Here is a 26,480-nt window from a genome sequence, read left to right as displayed (position 1 = left end):
AAATAGGGAGAAAGACAGACAAACGGGATAGGGAACAGGTGTGTGTACTGATGAAGGGGTGTGTTATTATAATTAAATTAAATTTGAAATAAAAATTAAAAACAAGAACCTAAAGGAATAAAATAGAAATTGAATTAATTGAATAAATACTTTAAGGAAATCAAATGAAAACAGTTTTAAATAATAAAACCGTTGATTGATAGAAATTAAAATAAGATTAAGATAAAGAATACATTAAGAATTAAATAAGATTGTAGCATACCCCCACGAACCAGGATGAGACTTACTGAGGATTTTATGGGTTTTATTTAACTTCTTCTCAATTTCAGCAATCACTGTAACCATTTTTTATCACCATACCCATTCAATCACTGTAAGAGCTGAAACACATACAAAATATAACAAGCTTAACTTGCTGCCTTATATTTATACAAAACGAACATATACATACAAATGCTAAAAAATATATATCAGCTGTTTAACCAACCTTTTGCCTCTTCGGAGGGGCTGCCATTATAAAGTGAAACGTTGGAGATTCGCTATACCTAGCTTACGTTTGCACGCGAGTGAACAAATTTCACGTTCTGAACTGCGCTAAACAGGAGGTAAACTTTCAAAATAAAAGTGCTTCACTTAAGACAGGAAATTACATTTAAACATTCAGAATAAAATACAATGAATTTGGCCTTAACAACATACAACATGGGGGTTACTTACAAAGATAATAAAAATACAATAACATAAGAATAAGTAAAAAAATAATGCCACATTTGAGGTATTATGCCAAAGTACCTACAAAACCAGTAAAATAGGTAAGCTTTTAACCCTGATTTAAACGCATCTTTTTCGTGCGTGTTTACTGCGTTCATTGTGCTAATAAAGTTTTTGAGTATACTAGTCTCCGCATCTTGCCCTTCCTCACACATGACAATATTATAAAATGCTGACTTAGCTTCTAATTTTATGTGAATGTTAAAACTGAGATCAGAGTCTATTAGTATGCCTATAATATGACCTACTATGGTATACAGACAACAAGAAGGTAAAGAAAAAAATAATTAAAATGAACATAATTATCAGAATTTAATTTTGAATTAATCATTCAGGACTCAATAAATGTCTTGAATTGACTGATATTTAATTTCAAATCTCAAAATTGGTCTTTGGAGTGCCGCCCTAACGACCGCAACAGCAAATACAGTAAAAGAAGCTGGTGATGTGATGTCCATGACGAACGTTGCAGTTATTTTACACTTGATCTGGCCATAACGCTGCCTGTCAAACTGGGTAACAGATGCATTCATTTAAATGTTCATAAATTAGTCTGGGTTGTTGCAGGTGAACTGTTTCCTTCTGCTATGGTGTAGCCATCTGCAAAATATAATTATGTTAGTGGCATGCTCTTAAAAAAAAAAAAAAAAAAACCTTACATATTAGGTAAATATTTGGTAAACACATTTTGGCAAAGTACCAGCAATAAAAAAACTAAACACACATACACTTGGACAACGGAATAATGTAGCTAAATATACTTTTATGAAGAGCATGAGGAGTGTAAATGTGGAGTGGTCATTGGCATAGGACACACAGGGGATATGGGGGATCTGTTCCTTTCCCCAGAAAAATGTGAGGCGGGCTGATTCAGTAAATGTGTCCCACCACAATACCAACTCCCTCCTATGCCCTTGTCTAGACCAGATGCCCAAAGCACCTCAGCTGGCTGCTCTCTGTGTGGAGGAGCAACGGCTCTACTCCAAGTCTCTCCTGGATGACCATGCTCCTCAGACTCTCTCTGAGGGGGAGTCCGGGCACCCGGAGAATGTAGATTGACCAATAAATTGAGAGCTTTAAATTTTGGCTCAACCCTCTCTTCATCACAATGGTCCGGTACAGAGTCCATGACACTTCAGATGCCACACTGATCTGCACTGTGATTCCTACTCATGAACACGATCCTGAGATACTTGATCTCCTTCACTTGAGGCAAAACTCACTCTTGACCTGGAGACAGCATTCCACCATTTTCTGACTAAGTACCTTGGTCTCAGATTTAAAGGTGCCGATTATCAAGCGCCTGGTGGTTTTACCCATGGGGCGTGGCCAGGCTCAGCCTGAACAAGTTACATGGGTCCACTCTCCCATAGGCCCACAACCTGTGGGACGGGGACTAATTTGGATCTGCTGCAATGTGGATTAGGTAGTTCTGATCCTTGGTAACTATATTTACTTTCTGGTTAAAATACTGCTGTAAAAGACATGAGCTTAACTGGTGATATCGGACACTGCAACCCTCAAAGGATCCAGTTTCGACCCTGATCTACAGTTGAAGGTGTGATTGTACATTATAATGAAAAAATGACATGACCATCAAATCTAGTACATACTCCTCCACCACATCCTCAGAATGTCATAGTGTCTGCTTGAGGATGATGGTCTATTCCCAGTACTCTGTAATCGAGACACATCAGATTTTGATCTGTAGATAATGTTAAAGTGTAAATAAATAAATCCAAAATAACAAGAACATTCATGCCTGAAGTGACCTGATATAAAAGAGATTTTACCCATATGCAGTTAGAGGTGTTCACCCGTGACAACCTTTCTTTCAGCACCTCTCGGATCTGCAACCACAAAACATGTAAAATCCCAATGCAATGTTGACATGCTTTTAAAAATAATCTGTATTAAATCCCAATAATACAACCAACAGAGATGCCTGAAAATTTTTTTTCATTTTAGATTTTTTCAAGACTGACAATACCTACCTTACTGTCCAGTAATGTTCCAAACACCAAAATGAAGAAGCCCTTTCAAAAGACAAATGATGACTATGTATTAAACATATCATGCATGACTTCTAACACTGTGTATAATAAAATAATACAAATTCATAAAGAAATGCTCATTTATTATATTTTAAAGTTATGATACCAATGATTAATTGCATTGTAGTGTGCACAAAACATTAAGTGTGCACCATTCCAATTGCAGGAAAAACACATGAAATAAAATTAGTACCTGCAATGAATTAAGGGTTGCAAACACCACGTAAATTCCCAAAACAGGGGTTACCATGGTCCCAATGCCAAATCCCCAGGTCAGACCAAAGAGAGGGGTTAAAATCCCCACACATATGGCAATGACCACTAAGGCATGTTTCTCATCTGGCTGAATGGATGCACCAATTCCTCTCCTCACGATCTTATGTATGACCACGATGAGCACCAAGAAATTTGTAAATACAATTGTCAGAGCTGGAATCACAAATGCCAGGAGGGCCTTCGTTTGATACCAGTTCAGCCAACATGCGTTCATTTCTTCAACATATCCTTTGTTTCCAGCTGTTGATGCCACAGTGATGACAGCTATGAGTAACGGGGCCCCATAGCCCACAGTGAACGCTATGGCCATCATCTTGGCTCTGGACATTCCAGAAAAGACCATGACGGTACGGTAGAGGAGCAAGAGTGCTGACAGCAACATCCAGAAGAAAAGCGCAAGGTAAAAGAAGTGGATGAAGAACGTCACTGCACTGCAGGGACCCACTGGTGTCTCCTGTCCTGGACTCACAATGGATGCTCCAATCATGAAGCATATGTCCGCAATCAGGAGGGACAGAGCAATGTTGACTATGGAGACATGCTGCATGTAGGATGTGTCATTTGTTGTCATGGCTTTCCAAATAATGGTTTCAATAATAAGGCATAAAACCAAGCTGCCTATTGAAATCCCAACACCAATGTAAGTTATGTAGGCCAAAGCAACATTATCCACAAAATATGGGGTCTTCAGGATTGAAAAAGAGGTTATGTGATTACATTCACATGTAACTTTTTCACTTTGAGTTTCTACAAACTTTAGTTCACATCCAGTTGAGTCCCATGCTCCAATCCCATCCAAGAGATCAAAGTTCCAAAACACACACTGAGGGTTTCCCAGTGAGTTGTTTATAAGTGAAAATGAAAAGGATATGTTGTTAACTGTTTTTTCAGCCTTGACCACAACCACATCTCCATTAATACTGGTCCCACTTTGACGGCTGTCATTGTTGGTTGCATTTCGAGCAGGCATGACAGTGTTAAGAGTTGAGAAAACTATAAAGGTGAAGAATGCTGGTATATTAATCTCAGGGATATCTATTAACAGAGTTGAATTTATAGCAAGTGACTCAGAATATGGTGCAGACATTTGAGTTCTTTTGAGCTGAATGGTGTTGGTTATTATTCCAAAATTCACATTTGAGAGTTTTTGTCCCATATCCTCAATAGACTTCAGCAGTACAGAGCTGGTATTCTTGGTTGTATTGCCTGTGTTCAAAGTTGTCCATGTGTTCCCTGCATCTTTTGATGCAATGACATCCAGGATTTGCAGGAAACTCTTTAAATTGAAATATTAATTTAATATACATGAGTCATGTAATTTAACAAAATAACACTTATTACTCTTCACTAATTGAGTAATAAAGGCTGATTAGTTATTAAGTATCCTAATTAAGTATGTTAATTACTTAAACTGTGCCAAAGAATACTAGAAATATTTATAAATGTAATGAAACTGGAAATGTATTAAATTATAAGATAATAATAAACTAGATAAAAATAATCAATAAATAAATATATTAACATATGTACCATCATTATGGGTTGATTGATTACTGCTGCTTGTGACACAGAAGCAATTTGTTTCAGTACACTAACAATTCCAAGTACATTTCCTGGAGACTCTATTATGGTAGGACCGTTTACTATAGTAGCATTGCTGAGTTGAGCTGTGATTTGTGGGATTTGTGATACCTCTAAATTCTGCAGACAAAGAAAAAGTCATTATAGACTCTAAAATTATGTTTAAATTCCCTTCATTAGAAATAAAATCATATCACCTGAGCCTTGTATATCAGATCCTGAATAACTCTCAGGATACAGTTGTCTGCCTGGTTCAGAGTGTCCCACAATCTTGATGAGTTACACTGAGCTATTCGATTGCCAACCATGTTTTGAGGACAGTCACCAACTTTTGTGTCATTTAAAAATCCTCCTCCAAAGTACTGATCAAAGCAGTTGAATTCTAAAGAGGAAAAATCACACATCAGTGAATCTGCAAAACATTTGGCTTTTCCACCAAAATGTTAATGAATAATGGCATGGCAACTGCATAGACATCCTGTAAGATAAACTTGTTAAACTTTAAGCATGCATTTTAAAGGTTTTGCCTCATAATGCTTCTTACCTTTATTAGTTGCATTTATCCAGAATGTATTTGTCGCATAAACATGTGAATCATATCCAGTGGCTTGACATGTGACCCATATTACTTTATCACTGACCTGACAGTCCTGTTTCCTGATAATATAGTTGCAGGTGCTGCACCCCGACCCTGTTGAAATATATAGGGGAAACCAATGAGCTCATTAAAAAGAGTTTAAAACACACTGGGAAATCATGGCTTCACACTTTATTTTGTCTGCAATACTGCCCCTTTCCCAGATTCACACGTTCTCATCAAAGCATTCTGCTTATGTGAATTATGACTGCTTGAAAACATAAAGGAGATCAGTGAATACACTAAGATCTACTGACATCAACTTTTTAATTAAAGAATTGGACAGGCACTGCTTTTATCACTGTCCTCCTCCAGAATGTCCTGTCATAGAGACTTCTGGGCAGTTGTTTACTAAAGAGAAAAGATGCAATCAAAACTCTTCAAGTTTGAACTATTGCAGCTTAATTATTTTTCTGGAGGTGTGCCACCCAGCTCTTTACTTCCTCTATTGAATTGAATTCAATACAAACAATCATCTGATGTTACTGTACAATCCATCATCACAAAAATATTACACAATATTACAGAATGTTAGCGGAATGTTGTTTTTGTTAATGTTTTGTTTTTCTACAACTGATATGTAAGGGAAAGTAAACTAGGAGTCTGGCCTTGAGATTCAATTCTTAAATGCAGTTCTAACGTGCAAGTGGTTGAGGATGCGAAGACGAGTGTTCATGAAACCTGGTTTTATTTATGACAACGACGAGCTGCAATCAATAGCCTGGCGGCAGCACATAACAATAACAAGACTTACAAAGACGAGCACGGGACAAGACTACCACACAATATTTACCTAACCTGAACTTTAAACAGTAATTCATGATACCCAAGTCAAATATAAAATGGTGTGTGTGTGTGTATTACCTGTTGATAACTGGGCGCAGACACTGCTGCCCACATTCAGATTTACTGTGTAGCTTGTATCGGCACAGCATGACAGCGTGACTGTGGTATCACTGCATTTCACAGATTTGCTACTATTTGTTTGGAGATTGGGGTTTGGCAGAACGGTAATTGTTATCAAAGCTTCATAGGTAATTGAGTTAATGGTCTTGTTGCATGAATATTGACCTGTGAAGGTAAAAATAGAAAATGCAAAATGAATTCCACTATGTAAATACAAACTCCCAAAAATGTCTGCTCTTTTTTTTTATGACAACAGCCTGTGCAAACAACGAAAGAACGAGATCACACTGAACCAAATAGCCAAAACAAACGCGGAAAATTTGACGCGTGAAAAGGAATAAATAAAAGCCATGAGAGCATGGTAAAACAAACAAAGCTAACGCGGAAAACTCAACGCGTAGTATTCTGCCCCTGCTTGTGTGTGAAGCTACTAGCTCGGCAGATAGACAACAGTTTCTCAAGAAAAGCCGGATGCCGAAGTTCTCTTCAAAAGCTTTACTCAAGACTCACTGTAAAACTATAAAGCAGACATACAAAATATATCTTAGTTTCCTTAGTGCAATTGTGTGACACTGTACATTAATGGGAACAGAACTGTTAGCTTAAAGGCTAATGTCTATGGAAAAATCCATATATATGCTAGCGGTTAGCATTTACAGTTAACTGAAGGAATATATAACTTATTTTTGTTCCTTAACCAAGGTTTACATCAGACGTAATCAGGGTTCTTGCAGGTTTCAGTGAGTTAAATTTAAGACTTTTTTAAGACCTTTTAAGACCATTCTCAGTGAAATTTAAGACCAACACAACATATTACCACAAACAATCCAATGATCCCAGATACTCTTAAAACATTTTATTTTGATTAATTTAGTTACAGGATTAGTTACAGGTGCGATACATTAATTCAATATTAAAACAGATAATCAAAATAGTAACATTCTCAACCCAAGCAACCTTACCAACACAACACTAACATATCTACATACAACCTCACCCTACATATCTGAGTTCTTCCTTTTCAGTACCAATCTCAGCATTTAGGTAAATTAGATTAGATTAGGTAAATTGGCAGTCCCAGACAAATTCTCCCTGAGTCTGTGTCTTTCCCTGAGTGTGTGTCTTTGTCTCTCTCTGTTCAATAAAACCAAGTTGTTGTATGAATGCGTGTGTGCTTGTATGCCCAGTGGTGGATGGTGCTCTGCCACTAGGGTCTGTCCTCTCTCCCCTTCCTGCACCCCATTCAGTCCCCCAGGGGGCTGTGGATCCCAGTAGAGAGTACGCTGTGCGCAATTGGCTGCCGCTTCTCGCCGGTGTGTGATTGGTTGTCTGTGACGTAGCTGTGATAACAATTGTAAAGCGCCTTGGGTATCCAGATAAGGCGCTATATAAATTGAAACGTTCATTCATTTAACTTGGAAAGGAGCTGAGCCATCTTGGATCCAGCCTTGCCCTCAGCTTCTTCTGCAAGAGAATCTGCCACTCTAGCAAGACAGGTGGACACGTCTTCCAAGCTTTTCTTCCTTTTCTTCAAGTCCTCTAAAGAATGCTTAGTCAGCTTTCTTTTCTGGCTCTGGGATTCCTTTTCTTTCCTGATTCGTTCCTGATCCAGAAAGAGTCAGTATTTTGACCGTGCTGCACCCACAGATGCTAAGAGTTCCTTGGTGAGGGGAACCTGTGACACCTCCATGCATTGTGACATAGTCACATATGAGTCTGTGTGTGACAATTGTGTCCTCTTGCATGTTTTCTGCCTCCACCTCCTTGTTGGAAAATAAGAAATAAAAAGATAGACGTACACCATCAAATTAAATAATCATACACACATTATACATTTAACAACATGTAGACTCAGCCTATCTTCCAATATGTCTAAGGCATGGTTTGACCAAAATCCTCACACCCTGCAGCTGATAAAATTTATTAAAATGTTACATTTTGGTTAAATTACTGAAATAAATGAAATTATAAAATTAACTAATTAAATAAAGGCTCAGAATTTTCTTTCCCCAGGCCATCTGTATCTTAAAACACACAAAACTTTTTTAACCCCCTACCTTCTTTTCTATTTATTATCCCGATGAAACCAACTTACTTTGTCTAGCCATGCTGAATATGAATTTGAATGTTAACATTGAAAACGTTGGGACACACTACCTGTTTTTACCCTATGTATATATGCCCACTAAAAGGCAATACATCAGTACAATGTAAATAAAACCATGTGCAATCCATGAAACAGAGCATGGGACAGTGGAACATGTTTCAAAACATGACATAACCCATCTACAGGGCATAGTTGTTTTTTTTTTTTTACACATTTTACATGATTTAACACAGTAAATATATTTTTATTTCCTCTAGCTGGGATTTAGCATGCATTGAAACATTTCTCTAACTCAATGCCATGTACAGTACATGGTTCTGAGATGTTTTTGTATTGTAGCCTAATTGTATAAAATGGTTAACACATTGAAAAGAAGACTGTGGAGCATAAGTAAGGATCACTTACTTTGATAAGTTTTGGTAGATCCTGCGCTGTTTCATGGCCCATGAAATGAGAGCCCATGTACCTCGATTGCACATATCCATTGCTCCAGAACCGAACATGAAGATCCAGCTGTTTGGATTTTGTGGTTGAATTAAAGCTTTCATCGAACATTAACACATACGGCCCGGTAAGAGCGTATCAACTCTCTCTTGATGAAGTCTGCCCAGCCAAATCTAGCTATATATGCGATTTGTTTAGTCCACACGAAAACTTATTCACGATATTCGAACCAGGGAACATTGCCGTCACTCTATCCTAATGTAGCCCGAATATCATTAGCCGAAGCACTAGTGATACTGCGGTGGAGTCCGGCGGGACCCGGCACTGACGATAGCGAAGACGGCGGGGATGAGGCACAAAATTGCGTGAAGGCTTTTCGTGACAAGGACCGTTTCCTGCCTGCGGTTATTATGGGTTTTGTAGTTTAATTAATTAACACGTACCAACACCTGTAGCCCCGCACAAACACAGACAACACAGAACTGACTTCCGGACGTTTCGATTAAACTACACTTTTCTAAAATTAACTAAAGGTAAAATTTTAAGACCTGACTAAATTAAATTTAAGACCTTGGATGAAAATCTGGCTGTTGTTTAAGTCTTTTAAGGCCTTAAATTTAAAGTTTTGAATTTCAGACATTTTAAGACTTTTTAAGACCCCGCGGGAACCCTGGTAATCTCAGTATAAAGTTATACAACAACTAAACACAATAATACTCACAGGCAAATGTTTTCCTGGCTGTATAACGCAGAGAAAAAACTGTGACTGTTTAGTTTCTTCATACAACCTGAACTAACTACAGGAACACTGAAGGCTCAAATGAATGTTACTGCAACAAGTTCTGACCACTAGAGGTCCCCAATGTTTCCCTATGTTAATAACGGAACATCACACTCCCCGCCTGTTATAATGCTTTATAACACTATTCCCCTTTGATGAGTAAAATAACCTCGGAGACAGGCCTAGAATAAACCTTCTGATTACCCTGTCTGACTACCCTTATATCCACTTTGCGGACTTTGGAGTCTTTGCTGGGAATGGCGTTCACCACCACTCCGACAGGCCACTCGTTCCTCTTGACTTGAGTGTCTTTTAGAAGCACAACATCTCCTTCTGACAGGTTTGGCTTGTCCACATGCCACTTTTGTCTTGGCTGAAGTGATGTCAGATACTCTTGACGCCAGCGTTTCCAGAATGCATCAGCCAAAGCCTGGAACTGTTTCCACTGCTTGCTGTAGAGATCTTTGAGGTTGTACTCTCCTGGAGGTGGCGACACTGGATCAATCTTCTGTGTCAAGAGCATTGCAGGTGACAGAACAGTGGGCATATCTGGATCGGAAGAGATGGGAACTAGAGGTCTGGCATTCATGATGGCCATAACTTCAGACATGAGTCACCAGAACCTCATGAGTCAGGTGAAGGTGTTTTTGTCTTAAGCAGCAGGGCATCTAGAATTCTACGAGCGACACCTATCATCCGCTCCCACACTCCACCCATGTGTGAGGAGTGGGGAGGGTTGAATGTCCATGTGCTGCCTCGGTTTTGAAGATAAGTTGTTAGTTTGGGGTCTTCAGAGTTTATTTTAAGCTCCTTGCATGCCCCAACAAAATTTGTTCCTCGGTCAGAACGGAAGAGATGAACAGGACCACGGACAGCTGTGAATCTTCTCAGTGCACTTACAAAGCTCGAGGATGACAGAGACTCAAGCACTTCAATGTGCACAGCTCTCGAAACAAGGCAGGTGAAGATGACCGCCCAACGTTTATTCTCTGCGATGCCACCTTGAGTTCGTCTTGCACTGATGATCCAGGGGCCAAATACGTCGACACCCACATTTGTGAACGGAGGACCTGGATTGAGTCGTTCAGCAGGTAGGTTTGACATATTCTGTTCTTCCATTCTTCCTCTTAACTTGTTACAAATCACACATTTACGTATGATGTTTGACACCAGTCTTTTGCCTCCAATCAGCCACAGACCAGCAGAACGGACAGCACCTTCTGTAAGATGCCTGCCTTGGTGTGCGACCTGTTCATGGTAATGCCTTACCAATAAGGTAGCTATGTGGTGCTTCTTGGGGACAATGATCGGGTGTTTCTCTTCCCAGGGTATTTCAGCCAAAGAGATGCGCCCTCCGAGTCTCAGCAGACCATCTGCATCCACAACGGGGTTCAGTTTCCTCAGAGGACTGCACTTGGGGAGGACATCACCTCTGGAAATGTTTAAACTCTTTTGCAAATGCATCATGTTGAGCATTTCTTATAATTATTAGTTTTGCTTGTGTCGTGGATGTAGCCTAAAACAATCCGACTGTCTGTGTAGTATGTGATCTTGTGGATGTCTATGTCCAGCTCATCGATGATCAACTCTGCCATTTCAGTGGCCAAGACAGCAGCACAAAGTTCCAATCGAGGAATGGTATGTGGAAGATGCGGGGCCAGTTTTGACTTGCCCATGAGAAATCCAATGTGACCGTTTCCCTCTGTGTCTGTTGCTTTGAGGTAGGCCACTGCTGATATGGCCATAGTGGATGCATCAGAAAAGACACAAATCTCTCTATATCTTGCTGAGCACAGAGAGATGGGCACATAGGTTCTATGTATCTGAAGCTGTTCAAGCTTGCAAAGTGAGTCAGTCCACAGTTTCCACTGTTCTTCCTTTAACGCTGGTAGAGGATCATCCCATTCAGCATTTTCGGTAGACAGCTCTCTAACCAAAGCTTTCCCTTGAATAGTTACAGGTGACACATATCCCAGGGGATCATAAAGTCCGTTGACAGTAGACAAGATTCCCCTTCTAGTGAACGGCTTCTGTTCTCTAGATACGCGAAAGGTGAAAGTGTCAGACTGCAGGTTCCAGGTAAGTCCTAGACTCCGTTGTAGTGGCAAGGGGTCTACAGTTAACTCCAAATCCACTAGGTTTTTGGCTCTCTCTTCAGGGGGAAATGCGTCCATCACAACATGGCTGTTGGATGCTATTTTGTGTAATTTGATGCTTGACTCTGCTAGCATTTATTTTGTACTTTTCAGGACAGAGATGGCTTCACCTTCACTGGGGAATGAGGAAAGCCCGTCATCGACATGGAAGTTCCTCATGACAAATTGCTTAGCTTCAGCACCATGTTCTTTCTCCCCAAACAAGGCTGCTTTTCTCAGGCCATATATGGCTACCGCAGGGGATGGAGAATTTCCAAAGACATGCACTTTCATGCGGTACTCAATTATCTGCTTGTTTGGGTCATTCTCTTTAAACCACAAAAATCTCAGAAAATCTCGATGTTCTTCTTTGACAATGAAACAGTAAAACATCTGTTGTATATCCGCTGTCACGGCTATGGGCTCTTTGCGAAAGCGCATGAGAACTCCCAGCAAGGTATTGTTCATGTCAGGCCCCCGGAGAAGAACATTGTTGAGGGAAAGGCCTTCGTACTTGGCGCTGGAGTCAAACACCACGCGGATCTGGTCTTTTTTCTGTGGGTGATAGACACCAAAGATCGGCAAGTACCAGCGTTCTTGTTGTGATGGCAGTGCTGGAGCGGGTTCTGCTTGGTCTGCGTCAAACATTGCTTGCATGAATTTGAAGAAGTGTTCCTTCATGCCTTGTTTCTTTTCCAGCATGCGGCGCAGGGACATGAGACGATTGTTGGCATGTTGCATGTTGTTGGGTAGACACGGTCTGTTTGGTTTGAAGGGCAGGGGTGCTACCCAACAGTTTGCTTCATCCATGTAAACGTCTCTGTCCATGAGGTCGAGGAAAAGCGCATCTTCAATAGACGTGCCAAGCTTGTCATCATGCTGTGTTTTTTGAAACACATTCCAGCCCAAGCTCTCTACCCTCTCCTTCACAACTAGACTACTAGTGCATGGGCTGAGAAAGGAGTGGCGTCCGCTGGCGAGTACGCTTGTTTTGAATGCACTGACACTAGTTGTTCTGTGAGTTCTTCCCAGACACACGTCTCTGATGATCACCCATCCAAGGTCTAGCCGCTAGGCGAACCTTGTGTGCCTGGATCACGTCCCTTCCAAGAAGAAGCAGAATAGACGCATCTGGATCTACGGCTAGAATTTTGTCCACCAGATGCTCCAGATGAGGATGGTGTTTGGCTACTTCTGGCGATGGTATTTCAGACCTGTCTTCTAGCAGCATGTCGCACTCAATCAAGACAGGCAGCAGGATTTGTGTTGCCATCCAGCGATTCCACAATGAAGTTGCTGTCACGTCGTCCTGTAGTCTTGAACAACCCTGAGCATGTTTTCAGAGCGTATGCTGATCCTTCTCCTTTAATGCCGAAGTGCTCAAAGAACTCTGTTCTGCCCAGTGACTTGTTGCTCTGTTCATCAAGAACCGCATAGATCTTTATAGCTCTGTCTCTCTGCCTTGCCGGATACACAAGCACAAGACAGATTTTGGAGCATGACCTTGAGGTGTTAACACTGCCACATACTTTTGTGCATCTGGGATTCACTGATAGGGTGGCTTCCCCTTCCTGTGACTGCTCCCCGCCATGGTCTGTACTAATTTGTCGCGCCTCAGCCTTCCATGGGGCAGGTCCTGGATGCAGTGCTGAGAGATGTCTATCACTGTTACACTCTTTACACTGCACGAGTTTGACACAGTCCTTGGCCAGGTGGGTAGATGATGCACAGCACCTGAAACAGATGTGTTTCAGATATGCTTTCCTTTCATCCAATGTTTTGTTTCTGAAGCCGCGGCATTTTCTCAGAGGATGTGGCTTATTATGTAAGGGGCACTGCTTGTCGTGACTATCATCAGGTTGGGTTGTCACAGCATCACCCCTGTCGTTGTTGCTAGCTGAGACTTCAGTCCTTCTCACAACCACTGACGTTCTCATCTGGTTACTGGTTAAGCTACTCTTTTCTGTTTTGGCTGCGCACCATGATCCTGTTATGCTGGCGAAGCTAGGGTCATTGCGTGTTTTTGCTTGTTCACAGATGAAGTTTACGAAGACTGAGAACGGTGGGTAAGGAACCCTGTGTTGTTCTTTGTAGCGTGATCCTACAGTGATCCACTTTTCTTGAAGGGTGTGTGGGAGTTTCTGGACTATGGGACTGACCCCACGGGAGGTGTTGAGGTATGAGAGGCCAGGTAAGTGCCCACCCACTTTAGCTGCTTCGAGCTCCATGAGAATGTCTCCAAGTTCCCTTAGTTTATGATTATCCTTGACTGAGATTTTAGGGAAATCTTCAACCTTTTTGAGGAGGGCGTCCTCAATCACCTCTGGTGAGCCATACACATCTTCCAGTCTCTGCCATAACATCCTTTGGCCTGAAGATGGATCATGAATGTGTACTGCTCTGATTCTTTTAGCCTGCTCGCATGATGATGGCCCAAGCCATTTGCACAGCAAATCAAGTTCCTCTCTAGCAGAGAGCTTTAGATCTTCAGTGGAGCTGAGAAAAGATGCTTTCCAGGCCCAGTAGTTCTCTGGCTTATCATCAAACTTCAGCAGGCCTGAACTCATCAATTCACGTCGCATCAAGTACTTCCCTAGGTCAGCTGTTGCCGTTGAACCGGATGGGCTAGCATTGTACATGGGGAAATAATGTGTTTGATATGGCTGGGAAGGTTTGTATTCATTGCTGGTACGGTTAATATTGTGGTTTAATTCCCTTTTGATGTATGGTTTATTTTGTGCAGCGCTAGTATGCTGTTGTGAAGTCCAGGTGGCTTGTTCCTGGGACAAGTGATGTGGAGCTAACTCAACAAACTCATGGTCACTGACATCACTTGATGGCATATCACCTTGATTCCTGCAGCTCTGAACACCGTTGTCCATGATAGGCTGGCGCACTGGTGAAAGTGAGGTTATAGGTGGCTTCGCATCAAGGAGTGATGTTGTGAATAAGTTTAATGAATCAGCTGTTACACTCTGGTAGGACTGGAGACCTGGCTGTTGAACGGACATCTATGCTGCAGTGTTTTCACCATATAGTTTGGCTGGGTTTTGAGGCAGAATTATTTTTCTTTGTCGAGGTAGGCCCGTTCGATCATAATCTTCAGCAGCTGCCTCTAGTATTTCAGCTTCTGCCTGAGCGGCTGCCTTTTCCATTCTCAATTCATGCAAATTAGCTTGAATCATAGCTTGCTGCTTTAACATCTCTGCCTCCTGTTTGGCGAAGGCCAGTTCTGCACGCGTAGCTTCAGCTTTAGCTCGTGCTCTCAAGGCAAGGGAGCTAGCTACAGACAGTTTGCTGGTTCATGAGCAGCTGGATACTTGTGATCGCGTTTCCAGATCCTCAAAATCCACATCTTCTTTGCTTTGCGACATGACGGTTGCTTAAGTTCGTTTTCTAATCATAGGTTGGAGGTGCGTTGACCGTTGGAAGAGTTGCCTTTTTACTATTCTGCCCCTGCTTGTGTGTGAAGCTACTAGCTCGGCAGATAGACAACAGTTTCTCAAGAAAAGCTGGATGCTGAAGTTCTCTTCAAAAGCTTTACTCAAGACTCACTGTAAAACTATAAAGCAGACATACAAAATATATCTTAGTTACCTTCGTTTCCTTAGTGCAATTGTGTGACACTGTACATTAATGGGAACAGAACTGTTAGCTTAAAGGCTAACGTCTATGGAAAAATCCATATATATGCTAGCGGTTAGCATTTACAGTTAACTGAAGGAATATATAACTTATTTTCGTTCCTTAACCAAGGTTTACATCAGACGTAATCTCAGTATAAAGTTATACAACAACTAAACACAATAATACTCACAGGCAAATGTTTTCCTGGCCGTATAACGCAGAGAAAAAACTGTGACTGTTTAGTTTCTTCATACAACCTGAACTAACTACGGGAACACTGAAGGCTCAAATGAATGTTACTGCAACAAGTTCTGACCACTAGAGGTCCCCAATGTTTCCCTATGTTAATAACGGAACATCACACGTAGAAAAAACAAAAGCTCAACCGTAAGGAGACGGGAGAAAGGAAAAAAACAACAAACGTAACTAAAAATTGTGCAGATAAAAGCTGGCCAGCGCCGCAACAAAACAATAACTTTCCCCAAAATAAAGACAAAAGGACAGGAAGAGAAATAGGCTTGTGAAAACTTGAGGGAGGTCAGGGAACGACGCAGGAGAGATATCTCGAAGGAGAGCAGGAAAAAAAAAAACACTGAGAGAGAGAGAGAGAGAGCGGTGACACCTTGTAACTAGAGAGAGTAACCACAGAGAATGAGGATACCAGCTGAGAACGCATAGGAAACCACAACAAATCAGCAATGATCCGTTTCCCAAAGCTTCCTTAAGAAGCCTTCAGACAGCTGAAACGGATCATTGCTGATTACGTCCCGCAAGTCTGGGACTGACTCGGGTGCCCCTCCTGGTGGTAGAGGGAGTGGCAGCCGAGCCAGCCCTGACAAAATGCACTGACGTAACTGATTCTGGATATGTTACTTACCACTGTCAGCAGAATTCACATTTGTCAGAGTGAGTTTGAGTCCAGTGATATCGATTATATTGTTAGTTGTGCTTTGCAGAAGGTTGCTGTTCAGAGCCCAGTCAATCTTCCCACCATTATTTTGCTGGATTGTGCAGAATAATGTTACAGTTGATCCAGGATATACTGTCCTGCCAGTTCCATATATGCCATATGGAACTGAATTAAAAACAAAACATACACATTTTAAAAGTTTTTTTTTTTTTATATTTACAATTTAAAATGTTTAATAATATGGCTAGTATTTTATTGATTGTGACTGCTACAATATGGTGTTTTGAATGAAAGACTGGTCTAAGATTCCTGTTTATGTAGCTATTGTAATCCGACACATTGACATAAAACATACTGCCGTTATGTTAGCAAGGAAAAATGCAGCAATTAAAGACAGGGATGTGAATTTTATTGGCACTTTTTAAATAAGGACTTTTTTCTTATAATTATTTATTTCACTGAGAGGTTCAATTTATCAAATTTGTCAATTTGTTTGTTTCCTGATAAACAATTCCTGTTAAACATTTTTTTGTCTTTTCCATAAAGTATCATAGGAATAACAGAATCAAAGTTTTCCATTTGATGTTGCTAATAATGTTCCAACAACAATACTACTACTGATAATAGAAATATGAAATATGCTCCTACCTATTTGAGTGAGTAAATTTTGTATTGCTGGAAATCCTTGTTTAATAAGACTGGTAATAAGTTGGTTGTTTGCTGATGCCAAATCAGGGTTATCACCTGTTACTGTTATAGTGTAGTCCACAATCACACTGCCAGGACTGTCGAAAACATAGAATACCATTCCAAGTGTTTGACCAAGAATCATCAAAACCTTTTTCAAAAGTTCATCTTTTTGATAAGGAGTCTTTGTATCCCGAATTGCTACTGGGCCATTCATAATACAGATGTTTTCAGCAGAACACAAAATGCTTTATTTCTATGCCCAGAATTTTTTTTTCTTTTACTCTTTTATTAATTACATTATTTATCTGAATGCCGCAATTTGTATCTATTAATTTATTATTACAGTTACTGACAAGAAATATCAGTACCTGAACCCAGTCACCCATGCAGAATTTGGTTGGTAATGAGGTAAAATTCTGTAAGAAGCATCAATCTGGAGAAAAAAATTAGAAAAAAGCTTTTTGAGATTTTCTTTCTTAATGACACAACAACTTCAGTTAAACCCATTGTTTCTACAACAGAATAGTGACACAATCAACACTAATGATTACAGTAAGGAGCTGAAAGCTTGCAGCATGAAAGGGCTCAGGAGATTAACACATGTAACTGTAACGGATGCGAGGGAGTCGAGGATGCAAAAACGAGGTGCGTTCACAAATAGGCTACATTTATAGTAAACGGTGCTCTCCGAGCACACGGAGGGATAATACTCCTCCTCCTCCTCGGAGACTTCTTCCCCGAATTCGACCTCTGGCGGCGCAAACACCACCTCTCCGGTGGCGAGCATCAGGTCTCTTGCTGTGCCTATGTGCACCTCTCTTGCCAGGGGGCAGGAGTCCCTCGCCAACTGACAGGCACCGTTCGACCAGGCTTCATCCGCGAGCAGTGTTGCGAATAACACCGTTAAAAATAACGGCGTTAGGTAACGGCGTCATTTTGTCAGTAACGGGATAATATAATTAATTACTTTTCCTTTCGTTACAATGCCGTTGACGTTACTGGTCATTAAAAGCGGTGCATTACTATATATTGATAAACTAACAGTAATGCGAGCGGACCGCTGCCCAGGCTAGTGAGGAGTAACAGATCTCGATAGGTCACAGTTCTCGGTGTAACACCTGTTTAACTTAACAAGTCAGTAAGCGATTGGCTAAGGCAGCCTTATAGTAGCCAATCAGAGCCAGTGTTTTCACACGCGCGCCGAAGCACACCAGTGACACGACACAAACGGAGAAGAGGCAGAAATGGCGAGTCAGGAGCAAGCCGAAGAAAAATTAGCATTTTCAAGGTGGCGATATAAACATTATTTAAGAAAATACTTGAAGTTCCTGAATGTCTACCAGACTGGGTATTTGATTTATTTAATTAAGAATAGAGGTTTTATTGTTAAGTTTACTTCTGTTGTGAACAAACCAGTTGTCTCAGGTTGAGAGAATTTAATTTAATTTGATAGATGTAAATGCACTTTATATAGTGTAACTGTTTACTTTTGCTTTTTTTTTCAAAGATTTGGGATTTTAAAGGATTTTATCCTGCACTGGTCTGTTGATGTGCAATAAAAATCAAAAGTTAAACACCTTTATAATCTACTCATTTCAACTGACTGTGAAAACTGCTTTTTCAAAAAAATCCTTATTCATTGGCATACAGGGCTGGACTGGTAATCTGGCGTACCGGGCATTTGCCCGGTGGGCCGACAGTCCTCACGGGCCGTTTTTTTTTTTTAATTTTTATTTCTAAGAGACCGGCCCACAATTTAGAAGGGGCGGCCCATTGGCCCATCTGCAATATAGACAGTGGACTGAACCAATCAGCATATAGGACGAAAGCAGCCCCACCCCCACTGTAACTCCCGTTACGTTTAGTGTTGAGCGCATTGTTAAAGGAGAGGCAGCATGGAGCAACAGAAGAGGATGCGGAGTAGTTACGCACGAAGAAATTGAAGAGATGCTACAAAATGTGTAAAAATCACAGACATGTTCACTGCTGTAGCCTCCGCGTCCTCTAGGTGAAGACAGCAGCAGCAGACAGGGAGAGCAGCAGCCAGAGATGCAGGCTTGTGAAAGAGAAACCGAGGGACAGACTGAGGGGAAAGTGTAGTACGTAAGCAGGTAGTAATGTTAGGATAACACAGGGACTTTATTACATGAGAATGATGAGCAATGGTGATTGATTAGTATCAATATTAATTGGTATTTGCATACTTCCCATAATCTGGCAGCCATGCGCCCTTATTCTGATAAAATAGCAAATGGTCAAGACTGAGAAGTGTTGGATGAGCAGCAAGTGTCCATTTTAGGCTATCATAGCATTTTAGATATTTGTTGAAAGGCTGCATAGTTGTTTAAATTTGTAGCCTCTATGCTGTGGTTCAACATGTTTTAAAAAGCACTCAAACAAGTAAAATTACAGATTTTAAAACTTATGAATGATAAATAAAAGCTTTGCAATTTAAGCATGACTACAGTAAGTGTATAAAATATAAAAGTAATATCAGCAAAAGGTATGCCCACACTGAATAAGAGTAAAATGATGTCAAATGCTTTTTAGACATGTCTGCGTTGCATGAATTCATAAAGCAGCTTTGTTTGAAGCCAGGTACAAATACATGTTATAGCTGTTTAAAGGAGAGAGCACCTTTAACCTGAAGAATTAGAATTGAGCTGTTAATCAGAGACATTCAGAAAATACATAGAGATTATTTCAATAAAATCATAAAAGTGATTGTGATATAATAATGCTAAGATTGAATACAATTACTTTAACCAGTAATTTTTTTTCTCACGTCGTACCTCACATACATAACTTACAAGTCAGTTGTGTTCCGCTAATTATGAGGGGCTGGTCTAAACCAAAAATGCCAGGGCCGATTTTTTGTCCCAGTCCAGCCCTGTTCCCATATAATTTTTTTTTAACTGTAATGCAAATAGTTACTTTCCCTGGTAACGAGCTACTTTTATTATAGAGTAACTCAGTTACTAACTCAGTTACTTTTTTGAACAAGTAGTGAGTAACTATAACTATAACTATAACTTTTTAAAAGTAACGTTCCCAACACTGTCCGCAAGTCTACGGTAGTAGCCTGCCAGTCCCTCCTCCTCAGCCTCGCAAGCATGTAGTTGCAGGTAGGTGCATATACGCTCTCCCTCACTCTCCGAGGCTACGTCCGATGGGACCTGGGAGAGGGAGCACGTTGGTGCCTCCCCTTCTTTGTCCCATGCTTGCTTGACGGCTTACCCGATGGCCGGAATCCTGGCATCCTTAACGGGTGCGAGGGAGTCGAGGATGCAAAGACAAGGTGCATTCACAAATAGGCTACGTTTATTTGGCTTGACTGAGTATATGCTCACGGCGTGTTTGAAACAGCAATCAACAAGGCTTGACACAGGACACGCTCACAGCGTATCGAAACAACAGGTGATCACACTTGAACAATGCAGTACACGCTCACAGCGGGAACCATAGTCCAACACACAACAGTTTCACATTAAAGACGAGCACCAAACGATACAAACACACACACTATATACACATAGCCTAACAAGCACCGCGTGAAACACATTAGTCTAACGAGACAAGTGAACACACACACACACACCCAGCCACACTCAAGGACGTACATATTAAGACATGGACAACATTAACACATGCCCGAAAGGAGGGGATCGGGGCTGTAGCGTGACAGCAACACTTACTGTTTTCTCTAAGGTTGATTTATACTGTCGGTATTTGGCACTTGTTTGAATGGTAAGTTCAAAGTCAAATGGTTCATTTATCATCAAGGACAAAGGAATGTTATAGGCAGCTGTAACAAATAAAACATAAATATATAAATATTTATTTATGTACAATAAATATACAACTGTATGACCAAAAAATGTGGACACTAAATTTTTAAGTGTGTCAGGAGCTTCTTGAAATGGTATGCCATGGCTGAGTATCTGCAAACAAGCCTAAGATCTTTATACACAAACCTACAATCACTATACATAATGCCAAGTGTTGGCTGGAGTACCACCAGGGCCGGAGTGGGACACTTTTTCAGCCCGGGAGTTTCATGCCCAAATCCGGCCCAAAATTATTTTCCCCTCCCAATCGGCCCAAACTAGAGATTGACATGAGCCGGCCCATCGGGAATCCTCCCGAATCTCCCGATTAGCCACTCCGGCTCTGAGTACCACTGTCTACTGGGATCTGCGGTTAGGGAACCAGTCTTGTGACCAGAGGGTTGTGGGTTTGATTCCCAGGCCCAAGGCCATGACAGGTGCCCCCACTCTGGGCATGTGTGCACCACAGCCCCCTAGTAATCACTAGTGTGTGTTTTAACTACACAGATGGCTAAATGTAGAGGACAAATCACAATTGACAAATGTGGCAACTTAACTTAGGTGTCCACATGCTTTTCATCCATATACTGTATACTATAAATGATAAAATTTGATTCTAAAATGTAAATGACTTAATTTGCTCACATTACCTATAACCATAGTTTGAGATGTTGGGGTTGCAGTTGGGATCTTGGTGGTTGTAGTTATGGTCGGGGTTGGTGTAGTTGCAGTGGTTGAGGCTATGGTTGTGGTGGATGTCGTTGTGGTTCGATCTAGCAAACATAAACCTGCTTAACATATCTTGCATTCAAACCATTTTCATGTACAATTCACTGTTAATAAAACAACCATTAAGTAAAATTTCACTTAAAACTTTCACTTTCCCTAATTGCTGCTCTGCTTTTTTGTATTTAACACTTATTTTAGTTAATAGATTAAATGTGAGTTAGTGGGATTCTTGGTGTTCTCAAGCGGAATAACTGCATAGTTTTGTTTTTTTAATATTGAGTTACAAATTTCATTAGCACTATTGTGTAGTAATAGACCTAGTAATCACTAGTGTGTGTTACACAGATAGCTAAATGTAGAGGACCAATCACAATTGACAAATGTGGAAACTTAACTTAGGTGTTCACATGCTTTTATAATATAAAAAAATATAAAATTTGATTCTAAAATGTAAATGACTTAATTTGCTCACTTTACCTATAACCATGAGATTTTGGGGTTGCAGTTGGGATGTTGGAGTTTGTATTTACGGTCAGGGTTGGTGTAGTTCAGCGTTTCTCAAAGTGTGGGGGGTGCAAGCAATTGGTAGAAATGAACCTTTTTAAAGCCTGGTTTATACTTTCGCGCGTGACTGTAGCACGTGACTCCGCCCACCGCGCGCGAACGGTGGAAGCGTTTATACTTTCCTCATGCAGTGTACTCCCGATATGTGGTAGTATAAAGAAACACCCCTCAAAAACAGGGGAATGAACATTTATGATGCATTTTAATGTTGCTTTGTGTTTCAGGTTTGAAAAGTGCTGGAATTTAGGCTAAAGTACTTGTACTAAATTGTAACTACTTCATTTCACAACAAATAGCTGTCTGACTGAACAGTTCTCTTGTATTACGCTTGTAATTCCAGGACGAAACATGAGAAAACGTGAAGACGTTAAGATTGGGCGTTTTGAAAATAAACCACCATTAAATAATGTGATTAAAAGCAAATTATTTAGAATCATTTCGAGTGCATGTATAAATATTTAACTTATTTAAGTTTATCGTGCTGGGAAATATTGAACTGGACCTTTAAAGTGACGTACAAGAGCTGTAATTCCACCTTATAAAGGTGTATGAACCCTGCAAACACGACTTTGTTCATTGCGCTGAGGCGCGGCGCGCACGAAGTTACAAAATTCGAGAGGTGCACGACCTCGCGAATGACAGCGCACGAGGCCCTCGCGCACTGGCGGAGCCACAGCGATTACGTCATTTTCGCTGCGCGGACCCTCGTGCCGCTCGCAACGCGTCAAGTATAAACCAGGCTTTACATTCACCCCCCCGTCAACAAATTATAAAATGTAAAACTTGCTTGCATTTGTATTTTATTACCATTTTGCTTGGGTGATATAGGACAGGTGGAGCGTGGAGTTTCCCCTTCTTCTGAGGTGGAGAATGATAGAAAATGTGTGAGAACCACTGGTGTAGTTGCAGTGGTTGAGGCTATGGTTGTGGTGGATGTTGTTGTGGTTCGATCTAGCAAACAAAAACCTGCTTAACATATCTTGCATTCAAACCATTTTCATACCTATTAAGTAATATTTCACTTTCCCTAATTGCTGCTCTGCTTTTTCTTATTTAACACTTATTTTAATTATGGGATTATTGGTGTTCTCAAGCGGAATAACTGCATCAGTTTTTTTTTTACTATTGAGTTACAAATTTCATTAGCACTATTGTGTGATAGTTAAAACTTTCTAGTTGGTGTTATTGTTGGAATAACACCAAACAATGTATTTTCCTGAAATATGATCCTGAAACTTTCATTCTAATATAATAAAAACATAATGTGCTTATTGCTTATTTTATTAGTATAGCATATACATACGATGTGGCTTGGCCCCTTTGGGGGGGTGATGATAAGTATAATTGCCATTGATGATATCATCACACTGATGAAATTCTAAGCACCGAGCACAAGCTTTGCCATATGACTCTGAAAACCCTGAAATTTGACACACAATACATATGTAATGAAGTACAGATCTGCCTTTACCATTGTCATGAAAAGAGCAGTATTACAAAATGGTGTCTTATGACAGCTTTTGACAAAGGGATTAAACATGATGAGATAACTATAAAGAGGGAGAGAAAATGATTAAAATTTAATTAGCAGTATTGTGTGATAGTTACAATTTTCTAGTTAGTGTTATTGTTGGAATAACACCAAACAATATATTTTCCTGAAATATGATCCTGAAACTTTCATTCTAATATAATAAAAAAACATAACATGCTTATTGCTTATTTTATTAGTATATAGCAAATACATACGATGTGGGTTGGCTCCTAATGGGGGGTAGTGATTATGAGTATAAATGCCATAGATGATATCATCACACTGATGAAATTCTAAGCACTGAGCACAAGCTTTGCCACGTGACTCTGAAAACCCTGAAATTTCACACACAATACATATGTAATGAAGTACAGATCTGCCTTTACCGTTGTCATGAAAAGAGCAGACGTGGGTTTCCCAAAATGTTCGTAACTCTGGTACTTCGTAATCTCATACTTACAAATATTCTTAAATATACAAGTGTTTCCAGAAACTCTTCGTAAATTACGTCGTTCTTATAGTTGTTAGTAACTTAAGAATCTCCGGACCCATTTGTAACTCACTAAGTTCTTAACTCGAAGGTCACGTGCAGTTCTACCTCAAAAAGGATAGAGGCGCTAATTTCACTTGCGCTGGTTTTAATCACGGCATTACAACATTTGCGTTTATGTGTATAATTAGCCTAGTAGCCTATTTTCTTTTGAAGTAATTACATTGCATATACCACATTGTGTCAACAAAAATCAAATGTACTACTTTGAATTATTTAGCATTAGTTGATATGTTCCCAATATTTAATTAAATCTATTCGTTCATCATCGTGCAGTTAATAGCGTTTCAGACTTTCACAATTCATGTATTCTTTGCAAAAAAATGGATACAAGTTGGCCTATTAAGCTTGTTTTAACTTAACCAATAAAATGGATCGATTAATCGGCAGCACATATAAGTAACTTGGATTAAGGCTAGCAATTGTGCTTGTGTGATGAACATGACAGCTCTTCAGAGTATTGGCTTTGAATAGAAGATATCATTTAAGAAGACGACGTAATCCACGTAGCCATGTACACTGTAAAAAATTATTTTTTGACTTTGTAAATATAATTCAGTTTATTTAAGTACTATCTAAAAGAATAATCTAGTACAGGATAGTTGCTTAAGAATTTCACATAAAATTATATGCAATACTTGGTGTTTCTTTGTAATCGTTTGTCTTCAAATACATTTGTAAATTTTAGTCTAAGTAGCAAAGTAAAATTTACAACATTTTTGTAGTTTTTTCTTTTCGTGAGAAGCTAAACTGAAAACAGCAAGTAAAAGGTCACTTGCAGGATCCACGCATGCGCAGTGACATCAGCAAGTCAAACGTTTTTCAGCAGAGCACAGCGGTGATTTAACCTACATGATTAACATGCATGTTTCACTTTTTAAGTAAACATTATGTTAAAATGTGAGATGAGACTGCCATGTTAATGAACCAACCGATTAGCTTAACTGAGGCAATGTTAGTTTATTTCCAGTTCGGGTTATTTACCTGCCTGGCAGAAGTAGTTAGCAAAGTAACTTATGCTAACTGGGATTAGGAATTTACATTCAGAAATACAGATGGTCGCCATTAAAGTATTAACAGTGTACATATAATAATTTGAATGTACTTTAGATTCAAGTGTGTTTTTGGAAAGGCTTCGCCGTGTAAACGTCTTTGCTGAAACGGCTGCTGAAGTTATTGTTGTTTAGTAGGGGGCGGGGCATTCACTTACCCAGAATGCCACTTGAGTTAATCTAAGCCACCGTTACCGTGTCTAGTAGCTAGAATTTAGAGGTGAGTGAGGTTGTGCCTTATATAGGTGTTCGTGAAAAGTTTTTCTTTTGTGCGATATTGATGCACTGCTTCTTTGAGCTGGTGTTGTTGCAATAAAAGAAGCAATTTTTCTTGCTTCTTTACAAAATGTTGTGCAATGCTTTGCTAAAACAGTCATGTAACATTTTATTGCTGGTTTTATATCAGAAATTTATACTGTGATAAAAATATGTGGCAGTTAAGCATTATTAAAGAACTTCAAAAATGAGTTCTATTACATAAATAATAAAAAAGCCAATAGAGAATGTGGTGCTACATTGTTGTAGTAAAATCTACTTGTATAATTCATGTACATAACGTGTTGCAAAGTAACATTTACTGAAACATTTGTAGTTAAATACACTGACAATTATGAGTAAATATTACTTGAATATATGCTTTGTTAAATTTACTTGCTTTCAGTGGTAAATATTACTTTGGTATTACTAATAAAAACTGTAAGGAGATGCAAGTAAATTTTACTTTAAAAATCGCAATGTTAAATTTACTTAGTATTTCTGTGTGTAAAACATGTACTAGGTTTTCACTCCATATTTTTTGTAGTGTAGTTCGCCTGAATGCAGAATTTTGCCTTTAGCCCCACGATGCAGTTACTGACAGCCCTCCGATTTTATGCCACAGGTGGGTTTCTGCAGACTGTTGGTGATGCCCACAAACTAAGCAAAGCTGATGTATCTAAATGTATGCATGCTGTTACTAAAGCATCGCTTCGCCATGCAGCAATATATATATATATATTATATCAGGGATGGACAACCTCCATGATAAAGAGGGCCAAAATTTTGTCAGCACTATTATTGGAGGGCCACATGACCACGCACTTTAAATAATTGGATATGAAAGACACTACAAATTATTCTCAATAAGAACACATTTTAAATGAATTCAGATCTGTATGTTTATTGCACCAACATACATCTATTTTCTGCATGCATATAAATGCATTAACATTTACATTGACAATATCAACACCCAGAACTTTCATTCTAGTTACCTTATACTTAGCCTGATTGTGTGATTTGTTTGTGACTTGTGTATTCGTCTGT

General features: G+C 39.8%; 1 protein-coding gene across 3 annotated transcripts in view; it reads right to left on the bottom strand.

The window, feature by feature from the left end:
- Window positions 1-286: 286 nt before the first annotated feature.
- LOC143523177 (uncharacterized) overlaps window positions 287-26,480 on the bottom strand; it is a 39,441-nt gene continuing 13,247 nt past the window's right edge. For all 3 annotated transcript variants that reach the window (XM_077017447.1, XM_077017448.1, XM_077017446.1), the window contains 17 exons: window positions 23,789-23,908; window positions 23,343-23,459; window positions 22,847-22,990; window positions 21,397-21,519; window positions 20,615-20,724; window positions 17,288-17,352; window positions 16,878-17,014; window positions 16,197-16,394; window positions 6,184-6,390; window positions 5,227-5,373; window positions 4,880-5,064; window positions 4,632-4,802; window positions 3,019-4,377; window positions 2,766-2,807; window positions 2,565-2,621; window positions 2,385-2,448; window positions 287-1,371 (listed from right to left, as the gene is read on the bottom strand). In XM_077017447.1, coding sequence (XP_076873562.1) covers window positions 1,313-1,371; window positions 2,385-2,448; window positions 2,565-2,621; window positions 2,766-2,807; window positions 3,019-4,377; window positions 4,632-4,802; window positions 4,880-5,064; window positions 5,227-5,373; window positions 6,184-6,390; window positions 16,197-16,394; window positions 16,878-17,014; window positions 17,288-17,352; window positions 20,615-20,724; window positions 21,397-21,519; window positions 22,847-22,990; window positions 23,343-23,459; window positions 23,789-23,908 — 3,305 coding nt within the window. In that variant the 3' untranslated portion in view covers window positions 287-1,312. The remainder of the gene's footprint in view (window positions 1,372-2,384; window positions 2,449-2,564; window positions 2,622-2,765; window positions 2,808-3,018; window positions 4,378-4,631; window positions 4,803-4,879; window positions 5,065-5,226; window positions 5,374-6,183; window positions 6,391-16,196; window positions 16,395-16,877; window positions 17,015-17,287; window positions 17,353-20,614; window positions 20,725-21,396; window positions 21,520-22,846; window positions 22,991-23,342; window positions 23,460-23,788; window positions 23,909-26,480) is intronic.

The sequence above is a fragment of the Brachyhypopomus gauderio genome, chromosome 9, assembly GCF_052324685.1.
Source record: "Brachyhypopomus gauderio isolate BG-103 chromosome 9, BGAUD_0.2, whole genome shotgun sequence".
NCBI lineage: Eukaryota > Metazoa > Chordata > Actinopteri > Gymnotiformes > Hypopomidae > Brachyhypopomus > Brachyhypopomus gauderio.
Note: the sequence above shows the minus strand (reverse complement) of the source record. Positions and strands in the feature narration are given on the sequence as shown.